Source organism: Coptis chinensis, chromosome 6, assembly GCF_015680905.1.
Source record: "Coptis chinensis isolate HL-2020 chromosome 6, ASM1568090v1, whole genome shotgun sequence".
Taxonomy (NCBI): domain Eukaryota; kingdom Viridiplantae; phylum Streptophyta; class Magnoliopsida; order Ranunculales; family Ranunculaceae; genus Coptis; species Coptis chinensis.
In genome coordinates, this window is record NC_141461.1 from 61,413,469 (window position 1) to 61,432,596 (window position 19,128).

The 19,128-nt window shown below is 38.8% G+C and overlaps 1 protein-coding gene across 1 annotated transcript; it reads right to left on the minus strand.

The window, feature by feature from the left end:
* Positions 1 to 1,927: 1,927 nt before the first annotated feature.
* LOC147493824 (uncharacterized) lies at positions 1,928 to 2,467 on the minus strand. The gene has a single exon (XM_086567954.1). The coding sequence runs from the start codon at positions 2,465 to 2,467 to the stop codon at positions 1,928 to 1,930; it is 540 nt and encodes a 179-aa protein (XP_086424080.1).
* Positions 2,468 to 19,128: the final 16,661 nt, after the last annotated feature.

A 19,128-nucleotide genomic window follows, 5' to 3' on the forward strand; every position in this document is an offset into this window, starting at 1 on the left:
CTATCGTTATCTGGTGTAACCAATACCACCCCCACTCCGCTCCTCGTGTCAGTGGCTCGATCCGTCTGCAAACACTCTCCACCCGTTCCTCTTATCCCATGGATCTAACATGTTTGCCTCACTCTCATATTCTGGTCCATAACCATTTCCTTTCCCCACATAGGATCCTCAGCTGGGAACTCCGCTAGGAACTCGGCCACGGCCTGTGCTTTTTCCGTAGTCCTTATCTGATATTGTACTTCATAAGCACTCAGCATCACGGCCCATTTCAGCATCCTTCCAGATTTTTCTGTTTTCAGTGCTTGCTTTAGAGGAAGATTTGTTACTACCACCACCGAATGTGCCTCAAAGTACGGCTTCAACTTCAGTGCCGAGAATATCAACGCCAATGCGTATTTCTCCACCCTACTATACCTTGTCTCCGCGTTCAACAAAGTTTTACTCTGGAAGTACACCGGCTTTTCTACCTTGTCGACCACTCGGAAGAGGACCGAATTGACCGTGTACTTTGTAACTCCCAAGTATAGGTATAACTTCTCCCTCGGTTCTGGCCTAGACAATAGGGGCGCCTTGCCCAAATAATATTTTAGTTCTTGAAATGCTTCCTCGCACTCTGCCGTCCAAGTGAAATCCGGCGTCTTCTTCAATAGCCTATACAACGGTCTACACTTGTTTGATGATTTCGAAATGAACCTAATTAGTGCCACAACCCTCCCAACCAACCGCTACACTTCCTTAACATTCTGCGGTGAGGGCATCTCCACCAGTGCCCGTATTTGCTCAGGGTTGGCCTCTATCCCTCGGTGAGTCACAATGTATCCCAGGAATTTCCCAGTGGTCACCCCAAAGGTGCACTTCTCTGGGTTAAGCTTTAGATTGTGCATCCGCAGTATTCTAAATGTCTCTCTCAGTCCCTCTATGTGCTCCTCCTCCGACATGCTCTTATCCACCATGTCATCTATGTATATCTCAATCCCCCTCCGAATCTTTCCCTCGAACATTTTCTCTCCCAGCCTCTGGAAGGTGGCTCTGGTGTTCTTCAATCCGAATGGAATCCTTGTATAACAATAGGTTGCTCCTTCCACTATGAATGCCGTCTTCTCCTGATTGGGTCCATACATCGCTACTTGGTTGTATCCCATGGACGCGTCCATGAAGGAGAAAATCATTAATCCCGCCGTGCTATCTACTAGCTCATCCACCCTTGGCATGGGATAACTATCTTTGGGCACACCGCATTGACATCCGTGAAGTCGACGCACATGCGGACCTTTCCATTCTTCTTAGGCACTACAACTATGTTCGATAACCACTCCGTGAACTCAACTTCCCGTATTATTCTAGCTTCCCTCAATCTTTCAACCTCTTCGCGGATTCCTTCCGCATATTTCAGTCTAACCCCTCTCATCTTTTGCCTCCCAGGCTTCGCATCCTCCCTCATGTGCAAACGGTGGCATGCGAACTCTGGGTCCAGTCCGGTGATGTCTTCGATCGTCCAAGCAAAGACATCCTTATTTTCGGATAGAAACATTATCAACTTATTTTTCCACTCTTTCGGCAAACTCGATCCTATTGACGTGAACTTCTCTTCCTCTCCTATCCCCACATTCACAATCTCAATCTCATCCAAAGTCTTGCGTATTGCCGTCGACTCCCTGTCCCCCTCCATTGGGGCGCACTGTAATTGTTATGCCTGCCTCTTTCTTAGATTCGAGGTCTCTCCCTCATCTCCATGGATCATCCTCTTCACTGTCCCCTGATGGCTATTCCTCACCATCACCTGGTCGCCACGGACCTCATACATTCCCGCCGGGGTGGGGAACCGGATCACCTGGTAGTAGGTGGAAGGCACTACTGCTTTCATCTCGTGAATCCACCACCTTCCTAGGATGCCTTTGTATTGTGACCCGGCATCCACCACCTTGAATTAAGAAAACACTGTCACCGGCCCCTTGGTTACGGGGAGCAAAAGTTCTCCCAAAGGCTCGGTCATGCTCCCATTGAACCCGTACAAGTTTGTCTGCGATGGTCGCAACTGTTTCCTGTCGATCTTCATCTCCTCCATTGTCCCATGGAATAACAAGTCCACGACACTACCACAATCCACCAACACTCTTTTCACCATGTAATTGCGTATCACAACAGTGATCACCAGTGCGTCCTCATGCGGGGAGTCAACCGCTTTCAAGTCCGTATCAGTAAACACAATGCTTCCCCTCTCTGCTATCGACCGTGGAATAGGTTGCGACTGTCCCAATGTCTCATTAACTTGCTGTATGCTCGCAGTTCGCCTTATCCTATCCCGATGGGAATTATGACTCAAAATCTCACCACTAAATATGACGTTGATAGTCCCCAGTATCCTCCCCTGGTTGGGCTCTAGCTCCTCCTTCTTTTTCCCCCGATGAACTCCTTCAATAAACCCCTCCCTATCATTCTCTGTACCTGCCACTTGAGCGCGTATCATTCATTTGTCTCATAATTCTGCACCTGATGGTATGCGTAATAAGGTTTCCCTGGTATCTCGTCTAGCTTGTTGCGCAATAAGGTTCTATGTCCCAGTACGGTTTTCTCTCTCTGTATTCCTTTCTCCCCTCGCTTCTCTCCCTCTCAGGCCGCGCATAGTATCCCCGATTCCCACCGCTTCCTTTGTTTGACGCATCTGATCGTTTGCGTTCTTCACCCCTCTCTAATGACAACAAGGCTTTGCCCGGCCTTTTCGTCTCTTTGTGCATAGTATCTTCGTATCTGATATATTTCTCCACCCTCGGGTACAACTCTTGTAACGTCGCGATCTCATTTTTAGCCACGAACTCATGTACCCTTGTCCCGGGTCGCAGCCCCCTTTCGAATGCAATTACTACAGTTCTCTCATCTAGATTTTCCACTTTCAGGGTCTCCGCTTTGAATCTGCACAGGAATTCCCTCACCGACTCGGCACTCCTCTGTTTCACATTGAACAGAGCCGCGATATCTACTACCCGCTTTTTCTGGTGTATAAAGTGGTCCACGAATGCTTGCTCCATCTCTTGAAAGTTTTTATGCTCTTGGACGGCAGTCTGTATTACCAGTCCAAAGCTCCCCCTTTCAAGCTCGCCGGAAACATCATCCATCGCAGTCCATCATATCTAGGCTCTTGCCACAACGACATCTTTTGTCGGAAGTGGTGGATGTGGTCCGTCGGATCTCCTGTGCCATCATACCTCTCAAATCGAGGCTGGTTGAACCATTTGGGCACCTCCACCCTCCATATTACGTCAGCCAACGGGTTGCGATTCAACCCCGCCACCACCTGATTCGCTGCCCCACCCATGTTTTTAGCCTGCTCTAGATTTGCTTTCAAGTCACTTGCTATCATTTCCCTCACTTGCTCTCTAGTGAGCCCGAGCGCCCCCTCATCCGCCAAATTAGGCCTCCTCTCCTCCTCTCCTTTTAATTCAGCCGCCCCTCTCTCCGACTCTTCTACGGTTTCTTTCTCCCTTCGCAGTCCCTCATTATCCTCCCTCAACCTAGCTATCTCCTCATGCAACAGTCTTGTCCATTCTGACACCAATGTGGTGGTGTCTTCTATGTCTTGTTCTCCCCTATCACTCCTCACCGATTCCCCCTCCTCCTCTTTAACTGCCACCTTCCTCGGCCTCCCCACTCCTCTCTTTACTTTCGTGGCCATTTCTTCAGTAGCCTATTTCTCTCCCCACAGACGGCGCCAAATGTGGTGTGTCACTCACACTGTCCCTTCAATTCTCTCTCTTTCCTTTCACTTTCTAGGTTTCTTACAATTAGATCGCCTTCCTCTCTCTCTCTTCCACTCTTCCTTTTATATCCTCCTAGCTCCATCCTGGCCGTCCACCTCATTTCCCATCCTCGGTTTCCCCATTTGTCCACGTGTAGGGTTCTTTCCCCTCACACCCATCCGTGGTCTGATACTGTACACCCAATTCTTTCTCCTATCCCGCATCGGGCCAGCATAGTATCTATCCCCTACTCCGTGGTCGTCCCCCATAGAGTGCATCGGGCATGTTACCCCTAGATTATGTCCCCTGCGAGTAACCACCACTACAGTTACATTTTCGTGCATAGGCAAAAAATGGGGACTTTGGGCCTCTAATGTGAGCCCAAAGTCGATTAGGTTAAGTTTAAAAGGCCACAACTGTTGGAAATTACTTCAGTGCTATTTTCATCCATGTTTGCAACTCTGATTGGGGCAAGGCTAGGTCCATTGGAAAGCTTATTCCAAGGCGGTCGTTTTGACATAATGTAGGCCAATGTCCAAAGATACGCCATTTTGAAGTTATGATAGCTTTTTATCCTTTTTTCTACCCGAATTGACTTTGACTTCCCTGCTTTGATTGGGCTTCTTGATTATGGGGCTTTAAATATAGAACTTCTTCAGAAATCATCTTGAATCATTTTCCATGCAAAAGTGGTGCTTTTAGTCACCTAAGCAACTTCAAGACCTAAAATATACAAAAACAAGTAAACATTACTAACTCTTATTTATTATAAACATAATTGGCCTAAATATAATACTATTAAGGGGTTTAAACTACACTTTTGGGTGCTTATCACATTCCATTCAATCAGTGTGTCTTTTCAATGTTGACAAAATTTAAAATTTTAATCATCTTCCATAAAATTGAATGAATGGTTATATTCAAATGTATGATTGAATGATTTCATTAAAAGTTTTGGAAAAGATAAAAAACCCATTCTATTAAGAACTAGTATATAACCTGTGTCGTACGACACTAAAAAGTCCAATCTAAGCCCGTCTAGTAGAAGCCTGGTTAAAAAAGCCCAACCGCCCACCAAAAAGTCTGGCAGCCTTTGTTGATTTCAATAATGATCTATTACTCTTGTTGTCCCTTATTATCCTGCCCACAGCTAAAGTTGTCGTATTGGTGGTGGTCTTCAAAAGAGTGGAAGTGAGGTTCACCATAAGTTGTTTAGAGTTTGAATGGTTGGGAGTTTTAGAAGAAGGAAAAGTAAGATCTTTAGTTAGGACTTGTATTGGTTAGCTAGTTAATAAAGAACATTGAAAAGCTTAAGTTGTTTGATGATTGAAAGAACATAAACTTGAAAGACATGAAATGAAATGATTGAGTTAAAGAAGAACAACAAAGAAAAATGATTGATTAATTTAATAACAAAAACAAATAATAAGATTGAAAATAAAGAACAATAAAGTTAATGACTTGAATGAAAAAAAGATTAGAAATTAAATCCTACATGACACTAGATTTAGTCTAGGTGTATTCTCTCTCCATAACTTTTAGTTATTATACCCCTACTTTATGCTAATGACTGATTAGCCCTTCTCCATTACATTTGAGACACCTCACCACTTGCTTTATGCTTTTGCTTTTTTGTTTTTGCTTTTTGATTTCTTCTTGATCAAGATAGGTTTTAGAGAAAGCCATATTTTATATTAAGGACGTCTATATCTGGTTTTCTGAGTTGAAGACTTGACTTTCAGCTCCTTGGTTCTGAGTCCATGACATTTGACCTTTAACTTTGACTTTTTCAACACTTTTTCATAGCAGCTTGTAGTCTTCATAATAAACCTAATTAAGGCTCCTTTTGGTGCTAAGACGTAGCTTTTATGATAAGTGGTCTGAATTTCTCCGTAACCTGAAAAAGACAATAAAAGCTATGAGTTGTCTATTCATTAAGCATAAGAAGGGCTGTAATGCAGTAATAAAATGCACATTTGGGAGCTGATCACCACCCCAAAATAGCATCTTGCTTGTCCTCAAGCAAGGATGGGATAAAAAACTAAGATCACAAATGCGTGATTTATTATAAGTTATACTAATCTCGTTTTGCAGAGTGTAATTGCATTAACCATATGCAACAAGGCCTTAAACCACTAGGAATTCCCTAGTGGACGAGCTTTAAGCCTCGTGAGAGTTTTCTAGTGAAGGTACTCACAAACTTCTTCTCTTTAGTACAAAGGGTCTTGTTTCTTTATTTATTCTCAGAAATCTATACATCTCATTAGTGGGGAATAAGGATAAGCTCCTTTGAACTTAGAATAACATATGTACAGTAATTTAATAATCTAAAGATAAATGTGCAAAACATGAGCAATAAAATGTAAAAGCAGAGTCGTTTTCGAGACTTTTGGAGAACGTCCTTAAGGTGTGTTGCAATCACAACTCTCTGATAGATTCACTCAAATTTTGTTCTCTCAAGTGCAGCGGGCACTTATATTTCTCACATACTCAAATGACATCCAAAGAAATCGGGGTCGATTGATCACACTTGCTACTTACTATCACACCATCTTATTCCTACTTGAGCTAGATGTCTTTTATTAGGAGTTACGGGGCTAGGGTGATGGTCTAGAAAGAAAAAGGAAGGGAAAAACAAAAATCTGGTAAGTTGAGAAATTGGGTCTTCGAGATACTTATAACCAGAGAAGAATCTCGTTTTGTTCTTTGCTTCTGAATTGTGATTCATTCTTTTAGCCCTTTGGCTTTGTGACTTCATATGATTTTGTATTTTGGGAGTTCTAACTTTGCTTTTGTTTTTGATATCGTCTCCTTTTGAGTTTGAACTTTTGGGAGATTTGATTTTTGACTCATTTGAGTTTTGGTTTTTGGTGGTTCTTTCTTTTCTTTTCGAAGCAACTAACTGATATGTTTTTTGTACAAGGTCTTCTCTTCTCTTTTTCTGATATCCATCCAATTCTTAACTCATCAGCTGGGTAAGCTTTTTATTGTGTGTTGTAACGGGTCAGGAATTTATGGTAAATAATAAAAAGGCTTTTAGAAAATGGTGAAGGCTCGAAAGGGGTAACTAGAGGAAAAACTATTTTTTGGGTTTTAATGTTTATTTGGCTATATCGATAAAAAAAAAAGGACCTAAATTCTCTTTTAGGATATGGCGTGGCGATCAAGCAAGTGGATGTGTGGTCTTTCTATCCGGACATCCTTTATGTCATCACTCAATAATCATTCAGATGAGGCTTTTGGCTATATTCTCACAGAATATGGAACTTAATTATTCTAACCTTGGTCTCAGAAACTCACTGCTATATACGATCAAATGCTGATGCATGCCATTCATGAAAAGGTGCAGAAACTATTGTACGTATATTAGTCTAAGTTCAAAGAATGAATCCTTACTCTATTGCTATAATGAATTTCTAAACTTTTTATTCATCATAGAAAAAGGAAACAAGACTTTTTAATACGAAACAGAAAAATATTTTTGGTCTTTTTCGAATTTTTTTTAGAAATGAAGAATTATACTATTAAGAAAGAAATATACTACTATAAGAAATCCATAGTTTTTGCAAAATGTTACTATACCACTCCCAAACAGAATTATGCTTTGTCCTCAAAGTATGAAGAGATAAGGAAATAGATTACCATAAAAACATAAGCAAAAATGGTGATACACTTGTATTCTGTTCTTCAAGATGAAAATACGCCACCCCTAAATAAGTTTGGGGCGTGGGTTGTTTGATATAGAACGAGAAATACATGGTTTATTATACTAATGATAATTATTCTACTATGATTTTTTTTTGGGTTTTTGTATTTTTGAAAACATGTAGAAAAGAAAAATGAATTGTTTTGGCATGATGCATTTGTAGTACCTTCTACTCATATACCAAATTCCATAAGAAAAAAAAACAAGCATATGTAGAATTAATATTATACTAACGTCATAATAAAGAAAAATAAAACAACAAACTAAAGATAAAACATAGACTATAAACTATCTATATGGACACTAGGGAACTGCCTAGTCAGAATCCGTGTGTGACTCGTCTTGACGTCTAGAAGATCCTTCTCCTTGATGACGTCGGGTCCTAGCGTGCCTATCACTTTGTGAGAGTGCATCTCTAATGCTATGTAGTGTTCTAGTGACACTATGCTGAAATCGTTGCTGCTCCTCTCTGAGAGTCTGCTGTTCCGCTATGATGACTCCATGTGTTTGCCTGAGCTGGTTGATGTGCTAGTACAAAATCCTCTAGCCTCCATGGAGGAAGTGAATTTTGTCTATGTGCTGAGTGAATTGTCGAGTGGCATATTCAGCGAAGTAATCCACTTTCTCAGTAGGGCATGCTTTTTCGGCCGCTTTGGATACAGGTGGAAGCAGGAATTTCTGGACGCAATAGGCATAGATAGGACCTATGGTAGCGCCCTTGACCTCCACTAGGGGGTCTGTAGCCTCGAACCCCCAGTGCTGCATGATCCTGGTGACTAGCACTGGTAAAGAAGCGGTGGGCCTCCTGGGTTTGCAGAGTTGTTCCCTAACGAAGGTGACAATGCAGAAGCTATTCTTCTGCTCTTAAAGAATCCATAGAATATGAAGCATCGCCTTACCGATGTCAGAAGGCTTGGCTGAGCCTAGCAAGTTATAGGCTGTCCACTGAGATACTGCCAATTGATTCCTTCGCAGCGAACTCTGAAATGCGCAGTGAGACTTGGGATTTATCACCCCTTCTAGAAGCGTGTCTCCCATCATCACATCGATGGCTTTGGTTTCTGGGGACTATTTCGTCTGAACATAATCCTTTAGAGGAATCCCTAGAACCTCTCTTACCACCTCCTTAGTGAGATTAAGCGTTCGATCATCCTTGACAACTGTGATGCGGTCATCTTCTTGGAGTGAGAGAGTGAGAATACACCACACCTTCCAACAAAACCAAAGCCTCCCATCTTCTTCTTCTAACCTCAACCTTGAAGTGCACTTCAAATAGATTGGAATTGAAAATGGGTTCAAAATTTTTCTCAGGCACGATTTTAAAAACACGAGCCATTTGGAGTATGAATTGATAAAATATGGGTTTTTAGTTAGAATGGGGGTTGAAAATAGAAGAGGTTGTGAAAATTTGGAGTGGTGGTGTTTGGGGTGGGAGGGCGATCGCGAGTTGAAGAAGGGCGGTCGCGAGCTGGCTTGGGGTAGCTAGGGTTTGGAATGTTTGAGCAAGATGTTAACACTACACCAGAATGGCCAATTCCTAACAGACCACTTTTTTCATTTCTAACGGATATATCTGTTACCAACTTTCTTACGAATATATCCTTTACTTATCAAGTTTTTCGTTAGTATATATCCCAATTTATTTTTTTGACTCAGCTTTTAACATGTTTTATAGAGAAAAAAAAAAAAATAAAACAAAACCCAAAAGCTTCTCTCAATCTCGAATATGAAACCTAGGTTTAATGAGGCTGAACCATGTTTACCATCCTGATCTATCACTCGAAGAAGAGGAAAGGCTCGTCTTTTCTAAAGAACAGAGGTACACAGTAGCAGTCTCCAAAATAATAAAATATGACAAGTTCAGGAACAACAGATCCAATAATTGAGAAAGAGGAAGAAACAACAACAACGAATGAGGAAGAAGATACTGGTGCCCAGATCGCTCCTATTATCAAGCTCGAAGGAGTAGCTGTCACTACTGGTGAAGAACACGAAAACGTTCTTCTAGATCTGTAAGCCACTTTACAACTTCTTCAAATCTCTCTCTCTCTCTCTCTCTATGTGTGTGTGTATATATATATATATATATATATATATATACGTGTTGTTAATTGTCCATGTCTCTTGTTGTTAATTGTTTGTGTTGTAATAGAAAAAAAAGTTCGTTTGGTTATGTGTCAATCTAAGACGCTTAAGACGTTTGGTTTGATGTTTTTTTATTTAACTTGATTGCAATATTATTTTGTTTATATGTAGCCCAGTGTTTGATGTTTTCTTTGTTTGGATTTGCAGTTATTCCATCTACCTCAATTCAAGAGCACGTTGGAAATGAGAAATAATGTACAAGTAATACAATAGTTATTACAGAGAGGGGGAAACGAAGCTAAACAAAAGGCCAGGTGCTGGCATCTCCTATGGATCCCACCTCCCACGGAAGAGCGACCTTCTGAAGAAGAAATTGCAAGGAAGGCATCTATAAAGGAAAAACAGGCTCAACGGCTGCGTGATATGGCAGCGTTAAAGAAGACTAATAGAATATCAGAGCTGGAAACCGAATTGGAAGGATTAGAATTTCTTCTAAAGGAACTTGAAAATGTGAAAGAGAGTGAGGTACAAGCTTTCCTGTCTCGGACTAGCTATGTCTCCAAGTAGGAAATTGAGTCTGCTATTGTTCGGGTAACACAATCTTTACTCAGATCAAAGGGTGAGCCAGCCGAGGTTAAGGAGAAGACAGAGTCTTCAGCGACTGAGAAGTATCCACTTATCAATATCTCCGATAAAATGTTGTCACCAGAACAGGTGAACTACTTGAACAAATCTTTACTTGACTCTTAAATTATATTCAATCCTGCCATGGCAGCACACACACATACACATACACATACACACACACATACACACACACACACAAATACGGTTTAGATACATGTTATTGATTATTTGGGGTCATGAGGATGTGTTTTCAAAGTTACTGCACTTAAAAAAAATCCTTTGTTCATCTTGTTTCATTAACATAATGCTTGTATTTGCAGGTTATGTTGGAGATGACGAGGCAACTACTTCTACGATGGATTCAGATGGATGGTTAAAGACTGGTGACTTGTGCTATATAGATTCTAATAGCTTCCTCTACATTGTTGATAGACTAAAGGAATTAATAAAATATAAGGCATACCAGGTACCATTTAACTGTTTAGATTGATCACATTAAGTTAGTATCTATTGGTTTATCACATCATAACCAATATTGTGAGACAATTTACAGGTCCCTCCAGCTGAGTTGGAACATTTGCTTTAGTCCCACCCAGAAATTGCTGATGTTGCTCTAATCCTGTATGTGTTTGACAAATTTAACTTTGCTATACTTCTTCTTCTTACATATGTTAAAATGTTGGACAACCTTGTAAGAAAATAACAGTTAACATGCACAGAAGACAAAATATACCTATAAGTAAATGAATTTGATGATCACACTACATTTTCCTTAACAGTGTACATGTGGAAACTAGCTCTGTAGAAAATCTGAAGATTTTAGACTATCAAACAATTTTGTGTTTTGTTTTTTGTCTTTCGATACATATTAATAAATATGACATAGAAAACCTAATATTGAATAGAATTCCATTTTAGTCTGGTGGAGAATTTAATATCTTGTCACCTGTAGTCCCCTATTAATTGTTAACTTTATATGAATCATTTCACTCGATTTCTTTGATTTAAAAAGAAGCTTGGAACTTTAGTGTACTGCAAGATCTAAATCTAACCTCATGGTCCTTTTCCAGAAAAATTTGCCATTGTAAAATTTACTAATTACGAGTTGCAGTCATGCATTCGTGCTAATTGATTTTCCGCGTTGTTGACCTGAAGGCTGTTCATAATTTTCTGATTCACTCTTTTGCATCACTATGATAGGTACCCTGATGAAGAAGCAGGGCAGATTCCCATGGCATTTGTTGTGAGAAAATCTGGTAGCAATCTAAGTGCAGCTCAAGTCATGGAGTTCGTTGCAAAACAGGCATGCTTACTTAAGACGAAGAGATTCATTGTAAATGCTTATCTTGGTTTTCTTTTATCAGTTATAGCGTATTAAAATCCCTGAATACCATGCATCATCATATGATAAATTATTTTGCTTCCTAGTGCTACAGACAGAACTCAATGCAGCTCCGACAAATTTTATTGTGTTTGCTAACTTTAGCTTGGGATACATGGTTGGACATTGAAGTGAAAAATTGAGATATAGTTCTTACTAGCCAGATAATTGGTGAAAGAAAGGGAAAAGTGAAGGCAAATTTTGCAACTGGAAAACAGATGCCCTATTGGCCTAAACTATCTGGTTAGTGAAAACTCATTTAAAACTTACTACAACAAAAATTTGTCATACTCCTCAATTTTCTTAGTATGTTTTGTTGGATTAGGTAGGTTTGAAGTGCTTGCAAGCTAGGTTATATATATCTAGTTGGACTTTTGTGGGTTCAATAAAAGCCATGTATCTATAGTTTTGTTGTCCATAAGTTTCAGATTTGTATGGTTGTGCATCAATGCCGAGGTAGATTTTTAGCTGATGGTAGTGTCCTTGTGCTAAGTTTTTGAACTTTTTCTATGTCCTTCATTGTCAATTCCATCAAATGCTAACCTGATTCCAATCGATGCAGATTAACCAAAGTGGTTCAGCAAGGAGCTAGACCTAACACAGGTATGTGAATCGTATTCTTTATGTGTGAACGTTCATACATAGTATGTGAGTCTAATGAGACAAGTGGGCTTGCATGGCATAAGATACAATATACATATAGACTTTATACATTTCTTTGATACACTTTTTAGATTTTATTTACGCACCTTACACTAAAAATATGTTAGAAATGTTCCGCCATGGTGTGGCACCTCTAATATTATAAAATTAATCAAGTTGAACTGAATAGCTTTAGATTTTCATATAATATGTAAGTTTTATTGTGCATTTTCTTTATCGATGAAGGGTTTCTTCGATTGTCACTTCTGCGACCTACTTCCATTACAAAACTACAAGAAGCTATTATCTACAAATCAAAATTTTGTACTTGAGTTAGGAGATCGACCTGTTTTTTTAGGTATACTTTGCATATTATATATATTGCATGTAGGAATGTAGTTGCTACCCTATATACGAACCATTTCTATTTTGGTTTTTCTTTTTCTAGCAGATCGACTTATTTTTATTGGTTTTTTCTTTTTCTAGTATAACTAAACTTATTTTTAATATATAGTGGTCGTGTCAATTGTAATAACTTTCTCTTTCTTTTGATACCATTTGCTAATTTGCAGGTGTTGTGAAGGAAGCCTCGCATGTAGAAGCATATAAGAGAAAAAGATGAAGTTTTGGATTCGACATATTAGATGTAATTGTAGTGAATTAGATATGTATATGTGGTTGATTTTGTCGGTATATATATATTTTTTTTGGTTAAGACTGCTTGATATTTATAATCAATGACATACGTGTGTTTTGTGACTTGAATGATTGAGTGGTGCACTTTGTGTTTGAAATGGCAGATCAGTCAATTTAAATGTGGAGTTCATTTTTTTTTATTATGGTGTGCTAGTGCAAAGTTCAGCCAACAGTAGCCCAAAACAAAATGGGCTAAATAATATAATTTGACCCAGGATTTATTTATTTATTTATTTTAGTGGCTACAATTTACTAACGGATATATCCGTTACAAACAATTGTTAGTAAATAGCAACACATCCATTACTAACGGATATATCCGTTAGAAATGACAAATTTAATCGGGTCATCAACCATTAGTTATCCGTTACAAAGAATTTTAGTAACGGATATAACCGTTACTAAAATTATTATCAGTAACGGTTATATCTATTACTAATTTTGGCCTAAATGAGAGTGATGCCCCAGAGCTAAGGGATATAACCGTTAGTAAAAATATAAGTAACGGATATAACCGTTAGTAAACGTCTTTTATGGTGTAGTGGTTGGTCGGTTAGGCAGTCGTGTGGGTTAAATAGGTTTGATGGCACGTGCGAGGCACGTGCCTTTTAAGTTAAAATGAAATTTTGTCCCAAGCCCAAATGAAATCAGGTAATTTCGATCTAGTCTTCACTGCCTTGCCAACTTTAAAGGCTGATCATTTCTTCGTTACTCTTTCGATCTTGACCCGTGAGGTAGCAAAATGATCAGCATCGAAAATTCAATGCAACAGTATAGGGTACACTCACATCTAATGGTAGATAAAAAATATATGAGAGAAAGAAATGAAAAGAAACTGTAGGAAAATATGTACAAACAACAGAAGGAAAATTTTAATTAATTTTTTTTAGGTTTTGAATAAAAACTGAAATTTTAAAAAGTTAGGTCGTTTTAAGTGATAAATGATAAATTTGACTAGTTTACCTACGAAATGAATGATGAACTCAAAACGTAAGTAAACTAAAACTATCTTATGAGCCTATATGTTTATCAAAGATTCTACTCTCAATCCTATGAGATATAGTAGAGTAGAAAGTTCGTTCCACTCCTAGTCCTTCCGCATGTTAATGTTCTCTACGTATAAGTACTCTTAACTCTAAAGTCTAATGAGAGATTTACGAAGTGGCAACTAGACTACGATGCAACTACCCACAAGATGCAACTAGTCGACTATTAGAACAACTATGAGAATGCTACGTTGATTCTATGATAAGGAGTTAGAGGGGATTGATTCCACCTTAACTTCGACTTAATCCTACTAACGCTTAATTGTCGTAATCCGAATTGAATCGCTTCAGAACAATATGGCTATTCCTAATCCCTAATTACACATGGCATTCCTACCAATTCATAACTAGCATGTGAATGATTAAACCCATTCTCATGGTGAACTAATCGCTTCTAGAGTGGAAAGGAAATTGCGACTACTCTACGATAATCGGAATCAAGCTTTCATCAAGGCTTCTCAACCCCCCTCTAATGGAGGTTTAGCTGAGAATCATTACGCAATCATTTTCGATTAAATTAAAACTAAATATAATATAAAGAATTGAAATTTACTAATTTAAATTAAACAATAATTAAAATCTAATTAATAACTAAGAATTGAATAACAAGTAATAAATGAAATCAGATCTAACACAAATGTAAATGACAAGAATCGAAATTAACAAACTAGCTATTTTATTAATCAATCTAATTAAGAATAATGATTCTAGAGTTTAATCTAAAACAAGAATTGGATTTGAAACTAAACTTAACATACAGAATTAAATCTAGATCTAGAAGCTATTATAATGGCTACTTTCTATTCTAAGCTACTTTTTTTTTTCTAACCTAATTCTCTACCCTTATCTATCATTAACAAAGAGCTAAGCTTTGGTTTTTATACTTTCAGATCCAAAAATCGTGCATGGGCTTGGAGCCATGTTTTGGGCCAGAGAATCAGGCCCAAAACCCAATTCTTTCAGTCCAAAAAGGCCTCTTCAGCTGCAGTTGGCTTCAACAGACTTTTCATCCACTTTTGCTCCTCTGATTGGGTCAAGGCTTGGACCATTGGAAATCTCTTTCCGAGCCGGTCGTTTTGACATAAGGTAGGCCCCATTCCAAGGTCTGAGTCCAAAGATACGGCCTTCGGAAGTTCTGCCCGCGTCGACTTTTCAGCTTTTGACTGGGCTTTAGAAAGGCTTTATCTTCTTGAATCTTGGCCTTTAATCACAGAACTCCTTAGCAACTGACCTTTGCTTCTTTATCTCGCTAAAGTGGCACATATCTACACATAATGGACTTTGAAACCTGAAATGCATAAAAACACGTGATCAGTGTTAACTCTTAATTATTACTCACATAATTGGTCTAAAAGTATGTCATTCATATACGTTTAAAACTACAGTTTTGGGCTCTTATCAAACCACCCCCAAACAGCATTTTGCTTGTCCTCAAGCAAAGATGAGAAATTAGAATAAGTGACCAAAAATGGAGTTCTAACTACTCTCGTTTCGCTGAGTGCGATTGCATTGACCATATGCAACAAGGCCTTAAACCACTAAGAATTCCCTAGTGGATGAGTTATAGCCTCGTGAGAGTTTTCCAGTGAAGGTACTCACAAACTTCAACTATACTACAACGACTAAGAAATAAAACTATTGTTTCCTTATCCATGCTCTAAATTAACTATACCTCTCACTAGCAATGCATATAGAGTAATCAAGTCAAAACCTAAGCTAATGTATGCATAATAATCAATCATCTATAATAAACATATATACAATGAGTAATACTATGAAATGTCTAGCAGGTTCGTTTCTGAAACTCGGAATAGCGTCCTTAAGTAGGTTCTCGCAATAATAGTCAAGATACAACACTCTGATTTTTCCACTCAAGTTTTCATTACTCCAAAGCAGTGCAAGTGGGCACACTTTACCTTACAATCTCAATGACAACAAGGAAGCCGAGTCGATCAAACACATCTTCCACTTACTATCACACTAACCTATTCCTAGTTGAGCTAGAGGTCTTTATTAGGTGTTGCGGGGATTAGGAGATGGTTTAAGAAGGAAAGAAATGGATATTCAAAAAGGACAAGTCTAAGATAATAGAGTTTTCATATTATGTAACTTAGAGAAAACCTTGTTATTTTCTTTTGCTTCTATACTTTGTTTCCATCCTTAGCCATATTTTTTCTTTTTCTTTTCTTTGGCTTTTGACTCCCTTTTATCCTATTTTTGGAGTTTTTTATTTATTTATATTTTTTTTTCTTGGATGGAAACTTCTTTTCTTTTTCTGAAGCAACTAACTAATTTTTGTTTACACAGGTTTTTCTCTTCTTCTTTCTTCACTCATTCTATTCTCAGACTTATTCTAGATTGGGTAAGTTGAATTTTTTATTTTGTTTTGTTTTTGTAACAGGGTAAAGGAATTGTGGTTTATGGAAGGCTAAAAAGAAAGGCTCGAGGGGGTTACTAGCGGAAAATAATTCATAGGTTTGAATTTCTGGCTATATCGATCCAAAGAGGGCCTAAATTCTCGCTTAGGATATGGCATAGTGATCAAGCAAGTGGACGTGTGATTTCTCTATCCGGATTTTACTTCTCTCTTGTGTCATTTCTCAAATGTTTTGCTCATATAAGGCTTTAGGCTATATTCTCACAGGATTTGTAGAATAAGTACTCTAGCCTAGATTTCATAAACTTACTGCTAACAATCATAGATACCCATGTAATATATTTATAGATAGATGCAAAGATTATTACCTACATATTAACCTAAGTTTCTAACAATTATTCTAATGCAAAAGCTACGTGAGACTTCTAGATTATTAAGAGCATAGAGAAAGGAAACAATACCACTATTCCTAAGTTTATAGCATAACTTATTTATTTATATTTTTGAATTTTTGAAATTTTAACTAGAAAACAAATGCCTATCATACATATCTATATCCTAACAGATGCCTTAATTACACGTGTTTCTATGCCCCCAAACAAGAAGCATGCTTTGTCCTCAAAGCATATAAATAAATAGGGTAGGAAAATTACCATTGAAGCGCGTAAAATTCAGGAACATCTGCAAAACAAAGTTAGAACGTACTAATATAGGAAATAAAAACTGACTCAACTCTATAAGAGTTCTACCCATTATGGGGTTAACAAGAATAAAATTGCTTGGGACATAAGTAGACACTAACTAGAATGAAAATGACCTTATCTCCCGCATTACTCATCATCTTCCTCATCCTCTTCTTCTATAAAGAAGTGAGGTTTCTTCGCGTCCTGCCATGCCATGATAATTTGCCAGGCTTCCCGCCATTTATCATCTATTATTGCTAACCTATTAAGTGCTACTTGGTCTGACGGGGTGTAGGGTGCAACCTGATGAGGTTGTATCCTCCACCCTTTCCAAGTCATTGCACGGAAGGATCGAATAATACTATTGGTGGGTCGTACAGTGTCGACCGTAATCCAATTCGTGAAACGTGTACAAAAAATAGGAAAGAAACATAGCATAATACGGGAAATCAGAACAGGCATAAGAAGGTACTTATGCCTCATGCTATGGGATCGAGCTAAACTAGACATCAAGGTTCGGGGAAGGTCATGACACATACGTCCCGTGGCTAAAGCAAGGAAAACGCTGCAAGTGGAATCATTCACAGAAGAAAAATGCCATTCCCCTAAAATGTTTAGCATGATCCAAAACATAATAGTTCCTATGTTCATGGACAGGCTACCAAAGGCGACGTTATATTCCCCTTGGTCCTCGATACGGAAAATGCCCGCCCCATACGACTCATGAAAAAACTCATAAGTGTAGACATACATATTATCTACCCAATAACACCATGGGTCTTGTATTTCAGTGGGCATAGCAAGTCCAAGAACAAATGCTAGCAAGAACCTGGTAATTTCCATTGGTTCATTATCAATGTTGATGGAGAACACTTGTTCTCCATCTGGTCTTTTAAAGAAAATGCAGTTATCGTAAAAATAAGATGCTAGTGTTGGAGAATAAAGTGCATCAGGTCTTACCATAAGTGGCTCCCAGCCAACGTATGTGATCGCTTCGCGAAACCAAGCACCATAAGTAGTGCTTTGGAACAAATCTTCGAAAGACTGTTCCGGTATCAATGTTGGAGATGTCATCTCAAAATTACGCTCTGGAATAGCTGCGAATGATCCAGAAACTACCCGCAGAAAACTGGAATTTTTCTGGTCCACGAAAGTCAAGGCGCGAAAAGCGCGCTCTCTTAGAAGCGAGCGCTCAAGATTTGGAATTCCAGTGTTTGAGCTGGTCGCTCACCTTCTTGAAAAGTCCCTCGACAAAAATCTGAAAAAAATTGTAGAAGCGAAAAAAGCTCCTCTAGAAACTGAAAAGTGCTTCGGAGTTCTTGAAACTTCGAAAATGAGACGAAACGTGGGAATCGTGGGAGTGAAAGGTGAGTGATGGAGGTTAGGTGTAGTGTTAGTTGTGAGTGTAGAATGTATGAAGTTTATATAGGTTTTAAGTTGCTAAAATGGATCGGGAAGTTGCCAAAAGGTTTTTACGGCAGTTTCCGGAAATACCAAAATTTCCAAACCCGAAAACGGAAACAACTCATTTTCTTGATTCTAAAACAAACCTAGTATCTTTTAGGTTGAATTTATGATAGAATCTACCTATTTAATCGAGATTTCATCCTACAATGATACTTATTCATAGATATGCCTAAACGGCCATATTTTCACCTTGACTCCGCAATAAATTCTAAGACGAGGGTCATATAAAAATCATGCTAGAATAGATAAAACCACCCCCAAACAATTTGGGAAGGTGGGATCAATATTAAACAACCACGCATAATGAAAATAACCGCGTTATATTAAAATTTTCATTCGAAGTACATTTCACTACAAAATTCAAATTACGGAAATTAAAACTTACATGAAAATAAATGACAATAATGAAACTACAAATAAAAATAGAAACATCAAACGATACTATCCCTAACCACTCCGGTACTGGTAGCGGAGGGCACACGGTCCGGAGATGGCTCCTGAGCTCCCAATGGGCCAGCACCATTCGTCCTTCGGCGACGACGCTCGTGCCTCGATGGTGTGTCTTCAGAAGGAGAATCCCCGTGAGGTGGGAATCGTGCAAGCATGTCGGTCCGGAACTGGCGCTGAGCTTCTAGCTCGGCCCTCATCTGTTCCCACCTCTCATCCTCTCTCTGGGTACGGATC

Bases quoted from the DNA above. Each gene is read 5' to 3' on its own strand.
- LOC147493824 (XM_086567954.1), bottom strand. From the start codon at position 2,467: ATGATACGCGCTCAAGTGGCAGGTACAGAGAATGATAGGGAGGGGTTT.